At 41.5% G+C, this 22,086-nt stretch overlaps 2 protein-coding genes across 15 annotated transcripts in view; one reads left to right on the top strand and one right to left on the bottom strand.

Annotated features, from left to right (window-relative positions):
• Positions 1–17,633, top strand: part of tfec (transcription factor EC) — a 41,320-nt gene extending 23,687 nt beyond the window's left edge. For 2 of the 13 annotated variants that reach the window (XM_069520245.1, XM_020092402.2), the window contains 7 exons: positions 8,496–8,750; positions 9,515–9,616; positions 11,667–11,787; positions 12,762–12,818; positions 13,862–13,937; positions 14,877–15,024; positions 16,392–17,633. In XM_069520245.1, coding sequence (XP_069376346.1) covers positions 8,496–8,750; positions 9,515–9,616; positions 11,667–11,787; positions 12,762–12,818; positions 13,862–13,937; positions 14,877–15,024; positions 16,392–16,859 — 1,227 coding nt within the window. In that variant the 3' untranslated portion in view covers positions 16,860–17,633. Of the gene's footprint in view, positions 1–3,336; positions 3,622–4,001; positions 4,458–7,568; positions 8,011–8,495; positions 8,751–9,514; positions 9,617–11,666; positions 11,788–12,761; positions 12,819–13,861; positions 13,938–14,876; positions 15,025–16,391 lie in introns of those variants that run through there. The other 11 variants (XM_069520251.1, XM_020092401.2, XM_069520249.1 and 8 more) reach the window with 11 other exon arrangements.
• Positions 1–22,086, bottom strand: part of LOC109632879 (aldo-keto reductase family 1 member B1-like) — a 110,296-nt gene that overhangs the window by 33,241 nt on the left and 54,969 nt on the right. The window lies entirely within an intron of this gene.

Here is a 22,086-nt window from a genome sequence, read left to right on the forward strand (position 1 = left end):
TGGTGTCGAACAACAAGAACTCCCTAAAGTGACTGACACCTTCCGTGAGAAAAATGACTAGCACTTTTAACAAGGCTTCTGAGGAGCGTGTTTAATGGAAACCACAGCTTCTAAATGAGGCAGAATTAATGTATTGAACTTGTTCAGGCCTCTACCTGTGCTACAACATCACCTGGACCAAAAACGTGATTCTGCTTGAACTAGAACACACTCACTGATTCAGGCAGCCTAATGTAAATACACTATCTCAAGCTGACAACTAAGAATAAACTCAAGGAGCTAACCTTCATTAGTGCTCGTGCCTCTCTGAAGCACAGTGTGCATACTTGCATGTATCTCTCAGGTGTCCCTGTGAACAGGCTCCTTTACATTGCTTGTAGAGAATAATGTCCTTTAACTGAATTAGCGGCAGAAATTGTATTATTCCATTTTGACTAATCACATCTCCTCCGCACTGACGGAGAGGGCAGGCTGCACTGCATCCTCCTCTTTTTCTTTCTCCTCCATCTCTCCTCAGCTTTCTGGAGTCTTACAGTGGACTGAAGCCATTTTAATGTAGTTTTCGTGAGGAAGTAAAAGTATCGAAATAGGCGAATTTTAATGTGACGATCTACACTACTTACTTGGGTTTACCATAACTGTAGTCCAAAGATAAAAACAAATAACATTAATGCTACTCAGACTATAACAATGATGAAAAAATTCAGGCATGCTTAGGTGACTGGTATTTATGAGTGTGTGCAAATGGTCGAAATAAAAATCTGGATCTAATGAATTTATAAAGGGACTGTTGGTTCTAGGTGGAGGATTGCAATCTTTGTACTTATTTATTTTTTAATTGGAAGTTAGTGAGTATCAAAGGAGGTGAATTTTAGTGTATTTATTCATCTACATGACATATTTAGATTTATAACTTTTATACCACTACATTTTTAAACCAAAATTTTAATACTCCCAGCAGAATAAACTTTTCAAATCAGTAGCAAACGTTTCTGTGTGTTAAATCACTTGTCGACATTTCATGAGCTATATTATATTATATTATCTATAAAATCCTATGAAATAACAAAGAAACTGTTGTTTGCTCATTAAACTGTTTTGCGTCTTCTTCATAGTGTTTGTATTTCACATGCAGGCCTTAATCACATGTTTACAATATAATACAATTTAAAATCCTCACACCAAATGTGTGTTTTGTGTGTGTGTGTGTGAGAAATGTAAAAGTTGTTTTCCTACAAGGTGTCTTTACTTTAAGTCTGAATTTTAATTATTTTCACATCGCTGTCGAGGCAGACCATTTTCATAAATTCAATATTTCATCAAGGTAACAAGCACACACGCGTGCATACACACTCTCTCACACACAGTTTCACATGTAATCCAGTTAAAATGGCTGTAATATTTAATTCATATGAGAATCATTAAAAGTGCAGTGGTGCCGTGTCCATTATGCATTCCTTTTCTAGCAGGATAAAACAGTCCTCAGATGTGGGAGCTGCACTTTGAAGTGTTGTCTCAGAAGCAGGCCAACTCTTACAGGAAGTCCCTGATGTTTAAAACATGCAGCGCAGGGGGACTAACAAAGGTGAGCACTTTTGGCTTCCACTGCGAGTGCGAGCCCAAAAATGGCCAGCCAGGAATTTAGATGTGATGCGCACAGCGGCCATCAAATAAACAAGACATAGACAAATATACACGTGGGTAATGGCGAGAGTTGTGAGGGTTAAAAAAAACTGTGTCGTGTGGACGGAAGGTTTCATCCACACTCACACAAACAGACACAAAGAACAGCTGAGCGTGAGTCACCGGAACGTAAATATTGCTCCACCCACACAGCTGACGGACACTACAGGATATTAACTTGATTGCTTATCATGGGAACTTCATTTTATAAGAGATTGATTTAAATATAGCGTCAAGAATTCCATTCTCCGCGTAATGTAATCACTGGCCATCACACACTGCGATTTTAACAGCTGGGCAGAGATGTTAGTTTACTGTGCATTACAGTGTTAAAATAAAACTTGATTCTTTCAAAACATAATCAGTACTGGCCTAATTTAACTGAATCATTGAGATTCAATTTGTCTTATTACATTCAATGTCCTCAAATTAAGCCCTGATTCTTTTCTTTATTAAAGTGTATCAAAGGATATAACCATCGATCACTGTTTGTAATAGTCACTGAGTCAGCAGCGAGTATAAACTGGAAACTGCCCCATTTCACTCCTTATTTACATAGGGCTTAACTTAAACATATTCTGTGCTAGCAATGTGAGCTTAAATTTAAACACGGCACAATAAAATAAAATAATTAGATGCCTGGATTTTGTTTGACACCTACAAAATACACCATATAATAGCTGGGGTACTCCATCATTTTATTTGGCTGTGTTTTAAGATTATACGTCTTAATCCACGTAATCTTGTACTGGTATTAGATTGTCATTATGAACGTAGGTGTAGGTGTGAGTCACTCCGAAAGCTGCACATCTTACAATTTTGCAAATATATGGTTGGATGAGGAGCTGTCTGATATTTTACCATGGTATCGTCCCACGAGTTCTGAATTTCACCATGGGGATGTATAAAGTATCTATCTATCTACTCATCTATCCATCCATCCGAGAGTGCAAGAGTCGAGAGGCACATTTTCCTCTGGTCAAAAACCCACTAACACCAGCTTGCCTTTCGTCTGCAATGGGAATGAATACAACAACTTACCAAACCTACCTTTAACTGTGGGTCTGTGTGCTATATCCTCCTATATTGAAAATTTTAAATGCTGAGAGATCCTTCTGCTGACTGTGGAAGAATTTGAAGACTGCATGTTCTTGGCTTCAGATTTTGTTGATTAGTGTTGTTATCTGGAGTCAGGTTAGGGAGGACTTGTAGTGACCCTGCTCAATTTTGCTGTGTCCAGGATTTCAAAGTGGGAAGTCCTGCATTGGCCTCTGCTGTGGCCTGACAGTGGCTGGGACACAGCGGTTCCACTTGGTGTGAGTGTAGATCTGTCCGTTTTAGCATATTTGCACACATCCACAGATTGCATTTTTCTGTTTCCCTGGTCAAAGCCATGGCTGTGGTTTGCAGGGGAAGTGGGTGTCATGTAGATAACCTGGGAGAATGTGCTGAGCGTGGCTGGATGTTCTGCAGGCAGGAAAGTGCAGTGATCCACAAGCAGGAACTCACATTCTGTCAAGTTATTGCACCCCTACACACACACACACACACACACACACACACATCAACCCCCCTAACTGCCATCTGTATTTCTGCCTCTGTCAGGCCTTTCTCTGACCAAAAAGCACACATGCACTAACACACACACACACAGGAAGCGGCCTGTGCGGCTCCCAAATAAGCTGATGTGTCATGCCTTCCTATCCGATATTTCTGCAAAAGCTCAGGAAGGAGGCTACAGAACCTCTCTTCTCCTTCTTCCTCTTCTTTTCCCCCTGTCTCGGCTGAGAGCTACAGCTGTAGCCGTGACAGCTCTTGTTCTTCTGCAAAAAAAACACTCTGCAGCTCCTGCGGTGGGAGACGCTGTCACTCTGGGGAGCCATGAGTCGCTGCTGTGTGGTCAAAGTCATCACTTTGACAGAGATCCAACTGCTACAGGTAGGGGGAGCGACTCCACTATGGGCCGGGGGAAATCGGGACAAGATTGGATATAGAAAAGAATGTTTGTGTTTGTTTGCATGCAAGAGGGTGGTGTGCTTTATAGTAGCCATGCACTTACAACCAGAATAACTGAATATCCACTGTGTAATGCAGATTTTGTGTTCAGTATCGCTATCCCAGTCTTATCTTCACAATCTAGGGTGCGTGGTTACGGCTATTTACTGGTTAGCAGGCTCAGCAAAACTACAGAAAGCATGTCTGAGACGGCTTTTTGTCCCATTTTCATGTTATCACCTCAGATTCCAGATGGGGAGAAAAGCTAATCAATCATTGCTCCGTGCATCCTGTAACTGTGTCAGTGTGTTGGGAAGAAAATGCAGCGTTTTGGAGAAACGGTTTCAAATCTCCTACTTAGGTTTTGTCCATAATTTGTACAGCTATACTTGATGTCACCATAACCCACTGTTTCCTAAACTGTTGGATTTTTCTGAAGTGAAAGAAGAACTTGGGCAAGACTGAAACTGAGTTAGGCAACAGCATGTCAGTGAAGAAGAAGAAACACCTGTGTCAGTGTGTCTGTTCTCATGGATTTGTGAGTGCAGCAACTCAGCTGAACAATAGAAATACACCTTTGAACTCAGAGGTAAATTACAAAACTATTATATCTATCTCACAGACAGAGGCTGGAGAAACCATGCTTTGACATCTTACTTAAACTGGACTCTAGAATAGAGCATGTGTTTCTGTAATCCAGGGTTGTGATTTTATTTTTGCGATTTCAGTTTTTACCTTATTGGGCGAATTCATTATTTTTTATTACATAATATGTATATGTAAGTATGCATTTTTCTCTTTTGGGGCAAAGAGCACTTCTGATATTCTTTATAGCTGCAATTATTGTGTGCACTTGCTTACATTAATCATATGTCAAGATTTCTATTCTGGAAAAAATGATTTTTGCAAGAGAGCACTTGTTTTGATTTGATTAATCTGCGGCTTCCTTGTGTGTTTAAAGTCATTTACAAGTAAATTAGTGTGTGTGTGCAGTAACAGTCACATTATGGGGACTTGTCTTCAAGAGTTGGTGACAAAAAGCCTAAATTAATACATTTTAAGGTGAAGATATGTTTTCAGGTTAAGTTAAAGTTAGGTTTCATTATGGTTTAGGTTGGTTTAAGGGTTTAGGGTTAGGCAAGTAACTATGGGGAAGTGTCCAGGAAATCAGTGTAAGTCAATGTAATGTCCTTTGAAATGATGGAGACATGTGGGTCCTCTTCAGGACATAGTCAGAATAAAATCAGACCTTTTCAGGACCAGTAGACCTCATGAAGCACAACATCTGGTCCTAATGAGGCAAAATGTAGTTTCTAAGCTCCTGGTATAGGTTGGTGGTAAGATGTGAAATGTAGTTGGGTTAAAGCTGTATAAACCTGTGTGTGTGTGTGTGTGTGTGTGTCTGTCTGTGGCTCTGACATATTTATTTCACTTATTTAAACATCTGTAATGTTTTAACTTGATGCAGGAAGTACAAAAACCAAACCGTACAAATAATAATTTCATACACTCAAATGTTATGAACGATTGAAAAAACTGCACTTACATAAGCTGAAGAGATACGGTACAATTTTGTACATTTGCAGAAATAGAAGGAGCTGTCTAGAAGGCCGCATAGCGAAGCTTTGATATCGGTAGGTTGGGAGTTTTAGGCCCACATACCCAAAGGTTTGCATGTCAGGAATAACTGTGCAAATGTGTGCAAATGAAAAGTGAACCTGTGACCTCTCCTCTGCCAGAAACCTCAAACACTGCCTCAATTGTAGTAGCAGGTGCTTGTAGCCATATTGAGAAAGAGGAAAAAAAAAGTGAAGTGTCTGAAACTTCAGAATAGTCACAACAACTTGAGCCCCGATTGATTCGATTCTTATCTCGTTCCTGTACCCGTGAGTATGGCGGGCATTGATAATTTTCAGCATGTCCCCTTCACACATGCACAGGGACACCATTGTTAGAGTTGGCCTTGGTGACTGAAGCACCATTACCTCTCAAATCTAATCAGATCCCCTTAAGTGGATAACAAGCGTGTCTCCGGCATTTACAGTAGTGAGAAAGCTGAAGTGAAACCAGGACAATCTGCCGTCACACAAAGCAGATGTGGTGTGTAGCGGCTCTGGCATCCCTCCTGCTATCCGTAGTGGAATAAAAATGTTGATTGGCCAACAACTGGCATCTTGTTTGGCCTGGAGAAGGCAGATAAGAGCTCCCAGTCCCAACTGACAAGTCGAGTATTGTGACGAGCCTTTTCTTAACTTAGGTGGACGAGTGGTGAATGTGGGCAGTTTGTCTTGCTGACGAGGTGAATTTAATGCTGAGGTTTAGAAGTAATCCTATTGTTGGCCAATGTGGTTTGAACAGTGAAGTGCTCAATACCCAGAAAATCTGTGACTGATGCTAAAACATAATGTGATCTATCTATATCTCTCTCTATCTATCTGTCTCTCTGTCTATCTATCTATCTATCTATCTATCTATCTATCTATCTGCCTGTCTTCTGTCTATTCATGTCTATCTGTCTGTTTATCAATTCCAAACATTCATCGTGACTCGTACGTAACTTAGGAGAGAAGAAACAACACATCCTACCTTTTCAAATTAAACATTGAAATCATGCACTGTTGATTAATTTGATTCTGTCAGGGGTTTGGCTGCTGTAGCCTCACTTGATTTAGCATGACCACATGCTCATGGTGGCTAATGTTGACATTTGACTCAGAAAAACTTTCAATGATGCCAATGGTGTAATAACATGACCCACACTATGCTAGAAAGTTATTGATAAATTCCAGCAGTTCCTCCTGAGAGACTGTTTTGAGAGAAGAAGTGACACATTCTCCCCCTCACAACTTTATAGTTGCTGTGAGACATGCACTGAACTCTGGATGTTTTTAAACTCAAATGTGTGAGTCAGTTAATCCAGAAGAGAATAAAGCAGAAAAATGTCCAGAGAAAAAAACCCTGAACAAATGATGCAAATATCACGGGATGAAAAAGACACAAAGAAGCCGATAGCAAAGACGTCAACTGGAAAAGACAACGAGATTCAAGATCTTTCGGCAATAAGGGCCGATCTGTAAACAAAAATATATGATTTCTGCAGCCAAATTACTACGTCACGTGCTGCCTCCTGCATGTTCTACTCAGACTCCAACTCCTGTTTTGACTGTTTTGGGACATTTTCCTGTTGCTGTAAACACAACTGACTCGGACAATCTCCTGCTGTGTTCTTCTTCTCTGGAAAGTGCCCAGACTCAATTTTCCGCAAGTTTATATCTGAAAACGGCTGATGACTCTCACCAGTAGCTAATATGGCCGTGGATCAAGTTACAAAGCTTCACTAGATGATCTGTTTTTGAGGTTAGGTAACATGCTTAAATGTGACACCATGATTACATGAGCACTATAAGCATTTAATATCGAATTTCCCTCTGTTACTTAATATTAATACTAAATACTTAAAAAAAAGGCTTGACAAGCCCCAATTATCATAACCAGTGAACAGCACACTTTTAAGATTAACTACACAGATGAGATAAAAAAATTCAATGAAATCAATAAAATCAACACATACATTAGTTGCATTATTATTATCATTTTTACTATTACTTTCTCCTAAAAATACTTTACAGGACATAAACCAATAAAGCAAGTTATAACACAGCTTCTTTGTGAGCTCAAGACAAATTGGACATTTTTAGGTGAGATGCTCCGTCTGAAAATAGTCACAAACTCACAGTATTAAAGACCCCAAAATAGCTTTCTTGCTGTTATTGTTTTGGAAACTGATAATACAAAACCGTCTACATTGAAACCGATGAATGAATGAAAAGGCACGGTTAAAAATGGCATTAGAGGAGTTATTTAGAAGCCCCACTGGGGAACAAGGGTCAATTGTGCTGCCACAACCCCTGGAGCAAGTCAGCAGAGGACTATGGGAGCTGACCACTGATTGGCCAGTGAGACAGAAAAGGGCGGTCCCAATGAATTAGTGATAGTCGCCAAAGGCAGATATCCTGCAGTGATCAAACCCTGGGTGATCTGACAGTCCAGTGTTTGAAGTGATTATCATTCTACGCAACATAAAAGCTTACCCCCAGCTTTGGGCCTAATTAGTTCACTTAGGGCCCTTATAAGACACTGGTAGGGGACTGGAAAGGACAGACACTCACTGAGAAGTCAGCAGATTAGCAGGACCGCAGCAGCAGATCTGGATGCCTAAAGTTGACCTGCTGCCACATCAAAACAAGCTGAAGATAATCTGCTTTTCTGAGAATGCCACACTTAACTGACTGCAGTTACTTCACAATGCGGGACGCGACCAGAGCTTCAAATGTAAGACGATTGAAATTTAGAGGAATTACTTGTTATATTTATACGTTTATTTTAACATTTGCTTGTCATGTGTTGTCGTGTTTTCTGTTGTAAAATTTGCACGGCTCTCGTTACTGGTTTGACAATCTTGACTGCTGGCTGAATGTATGTGGTGCTGCATTTTAAAAGAATATGTGAGTTCTAACTTTTAACCTATATGAGTTGATATTTCAGGAATTTGAGGAATTATCTTAAGAATGGGTCATAATTCCGATAAAAACCTTGCTACATATGAGAACCATGACTCAGCTGAAGGAGTGTTATTTTGCAGTGAGTAACTAAAGGGGAGTTGTGACGCTCAACAATGTGCGTTTGATTGAAAACATTTCACTAAGTTGACAACTGCAAACAACCCCTGTGCATATGCTCTCCGTCAACGCTGTCAAAAAACTTATTTTCAATGAAGCCAACTAAGTGAAAGCATATATGATTTGATTTTGCCACAGGTACAGAGCCACCTTGAGAGCTCCAAGTTCCACCTCCACCAGAGCCAAAACCAGCAGGTCAAGCAGTACATGACGCTGGGCTCCAAGCTTGCCTCGTCGGCCGGGCAGGGCCACGCCATCTCTCACCCGCACGCCCCCGGCCAGCCGCTGGCCACCATGCCGATCATGAGGAACGGGAACATGCCCTCGGTCAGCGACGGCAGCAACCCCACCAGCCCCGTCACCCTACTCACTATGGCCAGTCACGACAGCGAGGTGAGTCAAACGGAAAAAGCGTCTGAGAGTGAATAACACTGCGGCTGAATTTGTGGAACTGAAATTGAGAAAAACTCAAAATTTGCCTAGTGGTGACTGGAAAAGGGTGAAATTGCAACCACAAAAACGTGTAATCACAGACTGGATTAAATGTGTCATAGTATGTGTAGGTTACACAACATTTTACACATTTTCCTGTCAACTGTCCGTATTACTGTCATAAAAAGAATATTTAGTTTTGTGTTACTTTCATTGTTGCTCAAGAGAATTGTTACAGTCCCTTTTAAATTCTTGGAAATGAAGAGAGATGAGTAATGGCTGACTGGCTGGGATGCACAAAATAATTCACATGCACCAATGGCTGTGTATCTGTACAAAGTTTGAATCTCTACAATGCTGTAGCAGCTCCCGACTAATCATCCGAACAAAGTGATGCCATTATTGATCTCTCCCTCTCTCTGATGTGCTCATCAATAACTTCAGACATACAGTCTCTGATGAGAGTACCCAGTCAGACTAGTTTGATAACTTGCATGTTTTCCCCTGCCAACGCCTCTAACTAGTTGTGAGAACACGGCAGCTGAGAACTTGCGAGTTATTGGATTAGTCTCTCGACACTACTGCCCTCCCCTCCTCTTTTTTTTCTTGTGTCTACATTGGTGTTGAATGATTTCAAAAGCCCAGACTTGGACAGTATTGAAATTCCAGTATAGCAACATAATCAGTCTGTCCTTGAGTATACTGAAATTACTGTTTTCTTTTAGTTTCCAATGGGTGAAGTTATTGATGACCTAATTAGTCTTGAATCCGGTTTCAATGATGGGGGCTTGGATTGCATGGAGTCTAGCATCCTAATGCAAAACAATGTAAGTATGAAACACTATTATTCTAACACTGTTTTAAAATGCCACACACTATCTACGGTATAAAGGTCTTTTATATTGATTTCTGCAACACACCCCTTGCTTGTTAACCTGCTGTGCATATTTATTTGCAGTAGGGTTTATATCAACTTTAATTTCTTCATGAACGGCGTAGTTTGAGGGCGGCTTAAGTCTAGAGATGAGTGAAAGTTCATTGGAGCTTATAGCAACATTTCTCACACTGCTCAAGAACTTTAACAATAAAGATTAAATTTAAAAGAAGGACACTAAATCTAATGTCACTGTCTTACTTAACGTCAATTCTTGGCAAGACTAGAACTGGCACTGCAGCACACTAAACTGATTCTTACTCGGGAGGGGAGGAATTCTAAAATCTTGGACAAGGCGTCCATTTGGTCAGTGAACACAGCAACACCTGAAGCACATAGAGTTTTTGTTGGATGGGAACACTGGGAATCTGGCCTAATTCCTCAAATACAGAGGGACAGACAAAGAATGATACACACAAATGAAGCAAAATAAGATACCGCAGCAGAGCAGGAATGAGAGGGGTGAGGCAAAGATAAGACAATGGTGGGGAGGAGGGACGGCAGTAAGGAGTTAGGAGCGGGAGTTTCTGAGCTGTTGGATTGGGTTAATGCACACACTCCCCACAGGCAGGTTCAGAAATGATACCATGCTTAAACGGATCAATTCATCCTAATTAGTCATACAGTACGATGCATCACGCCGTTTCGCCGTGTCAACACATCCAGGAGCACAGACGGGAGAGGGATTGAAGTGATTACAGTGGGAGTAGTGGGGGGAAATGTTGCAATCTTTCATCTTGATAAGCACTTTTGTCTCCTCCTCCTCCTCTTTCCTCCCTTTTCGATGAGATAATGAGAAAAAAAAGCTAACTAAACCAACTGGAGATGAAATGTCTGCAGTTTCCTCCTGTTTTGTTTCCTCTCGCCCTCCGCTTCTTCCCATCTCTTGACTTGGCACGCAACCTTATCACACTCACCAGTCCGGTAGTTGGATTTGACACACACATCGCGGGTAAAATTGGCTGAGAGCATCCTTGAATCTGTGCTGACCTCTGTAGCATTTTTTTCCCATAAATACACAAATGCGGATTAGACACACATGTGTATCAGCACGCTATATGTTGACACCCCCCCTCTGTCCGTGAAAAGGCGTCATTAGAGCGGAACCGATGCATTATTTTCCCAGACGAGCAGACACCCGTAGGAAAACAGTTTTGCCTCTGTTCGGGCAGTTGACCTGCGTAGCCTTCTCATCTAACGGGATGCTATTTTCAACACAGAGGACAGTTTCATGTCACTTTCAAGCTGAGGGGTTTTGGAAATGGTGGCACTAAAAGATCAAGACACTGCCTAGTTAGACCATTGTAGGAAAGCACTAATACTGAATTGGAGGTCAGGAATAAAGGCAAATGTATACTTTTGAGTAGAAGTGATGCCATAGGTAAATAGAGTTCCCTACACCAGAGGTTCTTTTATTTTCTCAGCCAAGGACCCCCAACCATGTGTCCACCATTTCATCTGTCTTCTGTTTCACTCAGATCAAAGTTCGTACTCATCATCCCTCAATCCTCCCATGTCTTCTCTCTTTCCTGAGTTAGTCACTTAAAAAAAAGAATAGTTTTTTTACTGTTTGTTTTTTTGCAAGATGAGCAGGCAAGCTGAATGTGGCCATTCATTACCATAGCACTGGGTTTGCCTTTTCCTGCTGTGGCGAACATGTGGGTAGAATACGGCTCCCGGCAGGAGGGACTCGGCAGAGCCAGAAGCCTGGGGGGGGGCATCTGCAAGGCTCTGATGGATCCACTTGCCTCTTGTCATTTTTCTTGTCAACGCCAAACAAAGCCACACAGCAGCTATAAACAACTGTTTGTGTTGTGGTTGTCGTCGAGGTGTGAAAGGGCTCGGCGCTGATTAGCGTCTGAAAGGTTAATGTGTGTTTCCCCTGTGACTGACCCACGCTGTCTCTTTTCTCTCCCCCGCCCCTCTCTCCTCCCCCCTCACAGGTGTCCCTCAGTAGCAGCATGCTGGACGTCTATGGGGGTGAACCAGGTATGAACCTCCCTAATGGTGGAATGAGCCCCACATCTAACCCCACAAAGCTCACTGTTAAAAGGGAATACACAGGTATGCACTCATACCATAGCACTGATCAAACAACTAACCAATTAATGACTTATCACGAGCTCACGAGCTGAGTGAAAATCACACGTTATGGTTGATTTTGAGGGAAAAAAATCAAAACCTTGAAGGGTTAGGTAGCAGAACAGCGCGTACCTGTGTTGACTATTAATGGCAACACATTGTGTGCGTCTGTTCCTGCTAAAATCGAGTCCAATTACGCGTGTCAGGCAAATATGTAAGCTGATTTGTGTCCAGTGTTTGACAAACACTGCCCTGCTTGTCATTGCTTCCGTTAATAGGCTGCAGAAATGTGTAGACTTTTCGTCACAGTGCGAAAACAGAGGGCCCTTTAAAAAATTTCTTATTAATGTCATGCATCAAGCAAAGGCGTCTAATTGATTTAGGAAATCGAAAAGGATGCCTGAAGAACCCTTCGCTCTCAACCAGCAAATAAGTAAATTGCCAACTGGTTCTGAGTGTGGGTGGAGAGGACAATGGGCTGTTACACAGTCTAAATTGTCCTGATTCAATCAACAGAGACAAATTGGGAAATCCAATCTCAGGTCCCCAATTATGTAATTTGGAAGAATGCGAATACAAATATGGATGCACTGGCATTTTGAGCCCCGCCGGGAGAGATTAGTGGACTGTCTTAATTGTGGAGTAAGTAGTTTAAAAGTGGCCACCATTTTTAGTTTTCACAATGAGCTTCAGACAAACTGGAGAGGATAAATTGGGCTCTTTCAGTGTGCGTGCGTGTGTGTGTGTAAGGAGGTCAAACTGTGGTGCGGGATAACTGCACAGAAACTCCAGTCTCAGACTTGACCTTGGCACCGAACTGTCTCAACACAACTGGCTGTGCCTCTCGTGACTGGAGCTTTCATGGCGTTTTGTGTCTTTCGTTGTCTTTCAGTTGCTAAATTAGTGTGCGTTGCTAATCACTTCGTTCCCCTCTGTGATTTATTTTTTTTCCACAGAACACGACACAAGGGTGATGGCCAAAGAGCGACAGAAGAAAGACAACCACAATTTGAGTGAGTGCCCCCCCCCACCGCCTTTCAACTCTATCTTAGTTTATGGTCTAGCGATGAGTTATCGCCGGCCTCAAAGGCATATTGGTTTTATCTTTGGTTGTGACGTTTCTTTTAGATAGACAAAATAATGTGCACGCTTGTTCTCTGAAGATGCACATAAAGAGCCTGACTCTGCAGAAAGTTGACTCTGCATGTGTTTACTGATATAATTCACCTTAATCTGTCTTTTCAGTGATTTAAAATGAAATTTTAAAATTAATCTTTAGAACTTGATTTTTATTCTAAATTCATAATTTGCATCGTAGGGCTTAACAAGGTGTGACATCCTCTGCACTTAACGTTCAGCAAGAGTGAGGAAAAAAGTATTACGATAGATCCAAATGCAATGCTCATACTATATTCACTATATCAAAAATATGTCAAGATCTTGTACTAGAGCTGACCTGAGAGACTGCAGCTCACCTGTCTGCCTCGCTCAGCAGAATTTTTTAGAATAAAATTGTGCCTGACATTAACTACCAACAAAGCTGGACAAGCTGCGGCTAATTCACTTTACAAATCATCGTCATATCCTGATGACCCACATGCAGCAATACAATATCAACTAATGAATTTTGTGCAATGGAGACATTTTCAATTCTGTAACACTTGAAACCTTTTAAGTACAAATAAGATTTTGGTTCCACTACTGCTACTGCTGAGTTGAAGCTGGTTAACAAATGATAATGCAGTTTAAAGTCGAGGATTTCTATATGAAGAATAAGTATCACTTATTACCATATCACAGTATATTAAGGTTTAGGTCATGTATATTGTTGTATTATATTGTTTATTTTATTAGGTCAACTTATTTATATATTAGTTTTCTGCACCAAAGAGGAGCATTGTTTTTTATTTCCTTGTATGCAGCACTCACAATGACAATATAGGCTTTCTGATTCCGATTTCTTCACTGTCAATACCCACATCTACACCCATGGCATTTAATAGAGCAGCTGAAGAGGGTTTTCTCATCTTTTCCTTTTTTTGTTCTGTTTCCTTAGTTGAAAGAAGACGAAGATACAACATCAACTACAGGATTAAGGAGTTGGGGACCCTCATTCCCAAGTCAAACGACCCGTAAGTTGCAAAATCTGAAAATGTATTTACTGTAGTAAAATACACTCCTTCTCATCTTTGTCTCATCACTGAAACAACTGCCGAGACAAGAAATTGTCTTTCAGGGGGAAGTGTATTAAATTCCGAGCACAAAGACACTCAAGATGTCGTTCTCTGAATTCAAATGAGCGCTTGAGCACATTTCAGTCACATTTCGAGGGTGCACTTGAACCTCCATTGTAGTCGGCGCTCCGAGAGCCATACGTCCTCGGGGTCGCGGAGGTTCAGCTCAAAAGCAATGAACGACAAGGAGAGGGGTCAAATGCAGAGAGAAGGTGGACCGCGCTGTTCGAATCAAACCTTGAAGCACAATTGGAAACGAAGAGACGGAAGTGCGGAGGTGAAGAGAAATCCATCGGCCATCTCTCGCAATTGAACTTTGCTTGGAATTTAAATGGAAGGTTACCGTTGTCACGGCGCCATTAACACAGGATAAAGGAGATTATTAGCTGCTGATCAGACCAATGTCTCACTTGTGTGAAAAAGGATAATTTCACTACAGTTCCCCTTTAAAAAAAGTAATAATATCTGCAAAGGAATGACTTGCACTCTAGCACCTTAACTCCATTTCTCCATTTCCCCCCGTCTTCCTACTTAGCTCATTTTCCCCTCACCTATTTTTACTCAAGGATTAATTTTACCGAACAAGGAGCCACGAGAATGGACTTTCCACATAGCTACTTAACTATTCTATTAAAATTCCCCATTCAGTGTCCCCATGTAATGTCCGAGGATGAATAATTGCTCAATGTAAATCACCATTTCTTATTCATATCATAAAAAGGGGTAAAAACCTCCATGTTAAAACTTTTTTCTTATTTTTTATACGTGGAGGATATTCTGCCGACATCAGGGGGTTCTGTGTTAAAGGTTATCTTTTTACATTTGTCCTTTCTGCAGGGACATGCGCTGGAACAAAGGCACCATCCTGAAAGCCTCGGTGGAGTACATAAGGTGGCTGCAGAAGGAGCAGCAGCATGCCAGGGAGCTGGAGAGCCGGCAGAAGAAGATGGAGCAGGCCAACAGGAGGCTGCTGCTGAGGATCCAGGTAATAAAACACAAAAGTGTGTTTTTGTAGTATACAGAGTGATGGTTGAAACATCAATATATCACCGTGGTGACAAAAGTAGAGCTGATCAGGAAGTTGATACGTCCTTGATTTGTGCGTCTGTTATTCCATAACAGATTCAGTCCACCAAAACAATCTGCTCACTTAAATCCATGAACAATACTTTTTTACACTAAAATAAGAAGGTTACAGATATTTTTAAACGTAGATAAACTCACAAAAAACAGCCATCACTTTCGATCAAAGCCACAGTTGATAAAAACATGATTCTACCGCAGAGTCATTTGACCTGGGAGTGAACATCAATTCTATTAATTCCTATTTAGGACAAAAGCCAGATGTTAGTGGGTTTTTTGACCAGTGGAACAGAGGCTTTACAGTCCATTACACCAAAGATCAATTTGGTAAAGACCCCCACCACCCCACCCCCACTCGTCTGTGCTAATTACCTGATGAATAAAGACAATGACCTAATCTCTTTCAGTGGAAATAAAAGCAGCGGGTGTCAGAAATAGATGATGAGCAGTGATCAAAGAGATATCTAATGACGCATGCATGCACAGAGCTCGGTGCATGACGCTCGCACACTTTAGCGTAAACACAAATTGTGGTTTATTTTAGGTGGAGCAATGGGAAAGACACAAAGACAAATCTGGAATGATAACAAAGCATGACTAAGTAGAGGATGACACAGTATCCAGGAAACCTTTACGACTGCTGACGATAAAGGGACAGTTAATAAAGGTCAAACTGGGCTTGGTGGTACCACTGATAGGTGATTAGTTCTGATAGCATACTGTGTGTGTGTGTGTGTGTGTGTCGGGGGGGGTTAGCTTGGTTAATGGGTGTTGCTTGAGAGGAGCTGAGCACTGACAGGCAGGGACAGTCAGACAGAGGTATACACTTGTTGTTGTGTTGAACTGTGTAGCTGTGAGTATGGAAAACACCTTATTTCTATTGTAGGAGACAGTGTTCAGGGTCTGATCCAGGGAGAGAGCAAGGTGAGGGGCCCAGCACAGAGGGTAGAGCAGGAAACGTATATATATACAGTACACTCGGTGGTCTGCTTTGGTGTCCCCTCCAGGATTACTCTGTTAATCGCTTCCCCAATAGTAAGACAGGATGTGTGTGGGAGAGGACTGTGCGTCAACACCAAATCTCCCCAACACAACCTCAGTATGTGGAGGAGGTGTGTAGGTGTGGTTTATCCCAGTGCTACTCCATGCTGTGTTGTCACTTTTGGTATTCAGATAATTTTAGGTATTTATTCAGATAATATCTTAACTACAATAAGTGAGCACATTAAGTAACACATTAAGTAATGAATTCTTTCCCTTCTTTTTCAGGAGCTTGAGATCCAGGCGCGAGCACACGGTCTCCCAAACATGACCACATCCTTGGGGACAGTCGAACTCTCCTCCCACCTCCTAAAACAACAACAGCAGCAGGCGTCCCCCCAGGCCCAGCAGCCCCAGCAACCTCAGCAGCCCCAACAGCCCACACTCTACCAGGAGGACCCCAACAGCGACTACCTCCAGAGGATAGCCGTAGTGCCCTCCATCCCCACCGCCAGCGGCCCACAGGACCCCGCCGGTGCCGACGGGTGCACAACGTTCTCCGACCCGCTGTCACACTTCACAGACTTCTTCAGCGCCACACTCAAGGAGGAGCACCGGCTGGACGAGATCATCATGGACAACCTGCTGTCGCCGTTCGGCAGCGACCCGCTCCTGTCGGCCGGCTCGCCCGGAGCTGAGTCAAAGGACAGTAGTCGCAGGAGCAGCTTCAGCTCTGCCGGAGGAGACGACCTATAATCCCCCTCTCCAGAACATACTCAAGTTATCTCCTTCTGACAACATGGTTGTAATCTCCAGTGTTAAAGGGCATACACAGAGCCTTTAAAAAGACTGACTGACGGCTCCGGGCAAAGAATAATGAGCACTCACAGACTGCAAGTCATTGAAATGAGCACTGACACACGACAGAGCCCCTCAAAGAGCCAGCTGTGTATAAACTGTACTCCTCGTTGAATGGGTGGGTGTTATCGGACCGAAAGCTTGGACTCTCCAAAGCTAAGTGGCACCAAAGACATCCACAAGACCTTCTGCTGTATTACCTCCTCTTTTTTAAAGTTACAACAGACAATATGTTTCTCTGCCTCCCACTCAGCAGAAACAGACTCAGAAAAAAGGGAGACATTTATGTACATAATGTAGATAACAGAGCCTGTTTTGTACACGGTAACATGCAAAAATAATCACTTAAAAACCTGACAAAAGTGTCCATTTATAAAAACAGTGGCTGTGAGGAGTTTATTTGTATAATGTGCCTTATTTGAAATCCCAGTTCTGTCTTTAACTACAATATGAACAACTGATGTACTCACCACGATGCCTAACATGTCCTCAGTCCTGTCTGTGTCTTATAAGTGTTTTTGTTAAGTAAGTGTTTATATGCATCCGTTTTAAACCATGTATTCCTTTAATACGTCATGTATGTATATATTATTATTATTATCTAACATGTTACCTTTTTTATTCTTACCAGGGGTGGGAAAACTATAATAAACCCCTTTTTTATAAACTTGATTTTGGCTTCTTGTTTCTCATCTTGAAGTCTGCATTCACATCTAAAGATTTTCTGAATCGGGAGGTCATAAAGGGGCCACAGTTAACTCAACAGGTCAGTAAGGTGCACATTTATGTCATTACTTGTTTACTGCTAGCACTATGGCTCTAAGAAAAATATCACACATTAGAAAAAACTACTGGCCGCACAGGGGCCCATCAGATTTAGGTCCCGGTCACATATACGTATGTATAAAGTGAATATAGCTGGTCAAAGTTCACTGAAGATATGCCTCGCGTCCTTGCTTGCACTGATTGGAAGTGGACGAGAGGCAAAGGTTTTTCGGAGCAACATTCGCGTACGTGAGACCAGTGCCTAAGCTGGGGCCAGTTCCCCCTTGGACCCACCCCTACACTTGCCCCTGATGCACACCCTCACACACAATACAGAAAAACCTAACTTAAACTACAAGTGGAGCCCTAAACTCTACATACACTACCCTAAAAACCAAAAATATAACTTCTATATAATTCAGCAGAGCGTATACCTCCAATAGTCCCCAGATCAGAGCACATTTTAATTCACTAGATCTGGATTTTTATTTGGATCAACACTAAATTTCACACACTCATACATGTCGGACCCCTGAACATGCCTGATTTGCTGAAGTACATATATATACGCATCAGAGTTTCAAACAGGGCGGAGAAGCGCGAACGAAGCCTGAAAAGTTTTGCCGAGCAAGAAGGTGAAGGAGCCGGTTTACAAGGTGGCTGACTGGCAATGAGTGCCGGAATAGGAAGAGAGAGGAGGGAAATTGGATAATAAAGACAAGTAGAGGAGGAGTAATAATTCTGATGAGCCCACTGTTAGTTGATGAGCTCTTGAGGATGAATAATGGTTATGGGATGAAGAGTTGCCACTAGAGCTGTTGGCTAAGAGCAGAGAAAGTTTTCTTTGAGGTAAGCTGGGCGACGAACATTGACAAAGTTTGCGGAGAAAAGTTTGTTTGCAAATAACTTCTGATCTAAAAAAGTATTTTTCTGGTTGTATCACTCATTCGTCAACATAGTTTTCTAATAGTGACGTCATGTATTAATAATACAACAAACACAATTATTCCCAAACAGATTCCTCATCAAAGCCTCCCTGAATTAATGTTTCAGTGTTATTAACGTGTTTCTCTGTAATGAAATCGACAAGTTCCTCATCCGCATCTTCTCCTCTGCCGCAAATAAGCCTGAGCCGATCAATCTCAGAGCGAGTAAAACCACTCACAGCTACAAAGTGGTGAGTGATGTTTGTGGGTAATTGGCCAAAGCAGCTATGGAAGGTAAATATAGATTTTCATTACGCTAAAAATAAAGAAAAAAAAAATATGGAGAGTATCTAAAGAAAGAGTCTGCATGAGTAAGATTTCAAAAGGCTCGGTTTACATTTTGATTTTCAAAGATTTTCTTTTTTCTCGTTTCACTAAACTTAGGAAAAATATACAAATCCAATTAGTGTCATGCAGGATTTGATGAAAAACAAAGTCAGGGGGAGGATAAAATACACTTATAATCCAACAAAATATACAAAAATAATTGCATTTTTTATCTATCTCTTTATCTAATTAATTAATTACACATGACCCCTGCTCTTATAATTCTTTGGTTGCTTGTTATCCTGTTTTTTTTACCTGAAGTCTTTTATCTTATTGTTGGCGTATTGTTGTTTTATGTGTGAGTTACTGTATACTGGAATTATCTTATCTTTAGAATAGAATAGAAAGCAACAAAATGAGTGGTGACAGTAATTGCACAGAATGTGTATTGCTGTTAAAAATTATGAGAAAATATATATGTCAATGTCAATTTATAGAAGACTAGGATAATATGAATGAATGATCTTTTTTTTTAATAGAATAGAATGGAATAGAAAGCAGCGAAAGAAAATTAGAGATGCTACTTCTGAAAATGCTGCAAACGTAGTGTTTATACCTATTTGGTAATGCACAGAATGGATACTGCACTTGACAATGATGTTAATATATATAAAAGGATATTGTGACTCAATATGCTGTTTTTCTAGAATAGAATATTATTGGCACTGTACAGGAGAAAGCAGTATACAAAATTAAAGGTGCTATTCTGAAAATGGTGCAAATAAAAAGAAAACATGTTTAAAATCCAATGAAAAAATACAGCTACCATGTTGCACATACATACATATATATCATGTGCACTTTCTCTCTCTATATATATTTTATGTAAAATTTTTATAGTTTCATTCTTTATATTTGGTATAGTTTTGTTCTTAAAGTTTCACATCTTGTTAAGTGTGTTGTGTCTGATACCTTTCTCTCTCTCTCTCTCTCTTTCTCTCTATCTATCTCTATATCTATCTATCCAATGATCTAAAATATCCATTCAAAATAGAAGTGATTTCCTATAAACATCCACAATGACTCTTTTCAGACTTCCCCCCTCGAGAAAAAGCATTCTCTCCTAAAAAAAGGGAAATTATGATTAAACTTCCTGACTGATTCATTTCCCTCCATATCAAAGGCTATCGTGGACAAAGTTCAAGACCAGTTTGCGCAGGCTTCAAAGGGGAAAAACGCAGTCGGATGAGGCAACGGTGACATCAGAACAAGGGACTTTTTATTTGGAACATCGCAGTTCATCAACCCCCACCACGGTTCTGGAAAAACGCACACAGGAACAGGATGCGAGGAAGTGACATGAGATGTGGACTGAGGCGCCGGCGCTCAACACCACTTACATGTTATAAAGACAAGAGGAGGAACATACATTTTAAAAATGCAGGACAAATTTGGGGGGAAAGTTTGCATTCCTACAACCGACATCTCTCGCTTATTCATTAAAAGCTGATTTCATGTTTATGACTTTTTGCAACAAATCTGAAAATCTGTTTTTATCTTACTATTGCATGCACAGCAAAATGGTGTCCCTGAATGAATGACCTCTGTGCCAGGTTAGCAGGCCTGCTGCTGTGACATAACTCCAACAGCAGGTGGCAGCAATGGGCTGTGTTTTGTGCTCACTCTGAGCAGTGTTAATAAAAAGTAACCAAACACACACATGTGGAAGAGAGAGGAACAGTTGTGGTGGGTTTATTAAAAAAAAAAGGGGTAATAAACTAAAAGAAAAAATGTTTAGCTTATCACAGAAATTGGTAAACAGCGCTTACACAAATGGAACGGTGCCGTGGCAGAATAGGCCTGAGTCCATGGTAGTCCCCATACTTTGCAGTATAAACTGACAAATCTAACGGAGGCGAGTGATGTCGTGAACCTCACACACGCAGTCGTTCTGTCACCAAAACAACGTTGTCAGACCTGCTGCCACCCACCAACACTGACACCGCCACTGAGCGGGAGAAGCTGTCACCGGCGCACATGCCACAGCTGCCAGCGTGCTACAGTGCGCTCACCTGTCGAGCCTGCCATTGGCAAAACTTAATCACCTTCCGCCGAGGTGACTCTCACAAAAAAAAAAAAAAAAAAAAAACACACGCACGAAGCCACACACACAAACAAGCCCAATCAAATGTGCTTGTGTGCAAACATGCCAGCACCGACACACACAAGCACAGGTGTGTATTTCGTTTCCACACACACACACGAGGAAGAGAAGGAGGGAGGAGAAAAAAATAAGCACCTAAAAGCCCTCATCAAAATCTGGACTGTGACAAGACTTGTGCACAAATTAGGTGAAATTTGAGTGGGAATAACAATATGACAGCCAGCAGTGAGGCACCAAACATCAAGTGTCATATCTATTTTCAGCCGTGACTCAGAGCTGTGTGACAAACAACACCATGCTGCTTCTCAATCAGTCTGGAAATGTGGCAAACTATAGGCACCCGGATGAGATTTTACCCTGTTAAGGAAAAAATAAGAAATGATCTGAGGTTGGGGTCAAAGCTAAAGGTGAAACTATGAAAAACTTGACAGAAAATTTCAAGAAAATCTTTTTAATGATCGAGCAATCGGCACCGTCGCAGTAATTCATCCCTGGATTCTGTTCGGGCACTGGCCTGCGTGCTGTTTTTTATTAAGGACCACACCCTGACCAGTGCTCGACAAACTCCCACATCACTCGGCCCCACGTGCATTAACGACGCAACGCAAGAGCGACGAAGGAGGGAGGGGAAAAAAAAAAAGTGGCCCGGGCCTTCTCGAGATGCTATAAAATTAATGCGATTTCCAGAGTTTTTATGAATCGAGCCAGATGCCAAATACATAACTTCAAACAAATTGACTTCCAATTATTGCTGCGGCGCACCACTTCCAGATGTGCAACAGATGGGGGGCCCGGGCGACTAAAAGGTGTCTCGGCCCCCTTGCTTTGTGTTATTCTGCCGTAAAAAAGAAACGGCAGTACAGTTGTATGTGTTTTAAATCACTGTGCATGGGCTGTGGGCTGGAGGTGAAGGGAAGGACAGGATAGGGGGATAGCAGAGGGA

This window comes from Paralichthys olivaceus, chromosome 23 (assembly GCF_024713975.1).
Source record: "Paralichthys olivaceus isolate ysfri-2021 chromosome 23, ASM2471397v2, whole genome shotgun sequence".
Lineage (NCBI taxonomy): Eukaryota > Metazoa > Chordata > Actinopteri > Pleuronectiformes > Paralichthyidae > Paralichthys > Paralichthys olivaceus.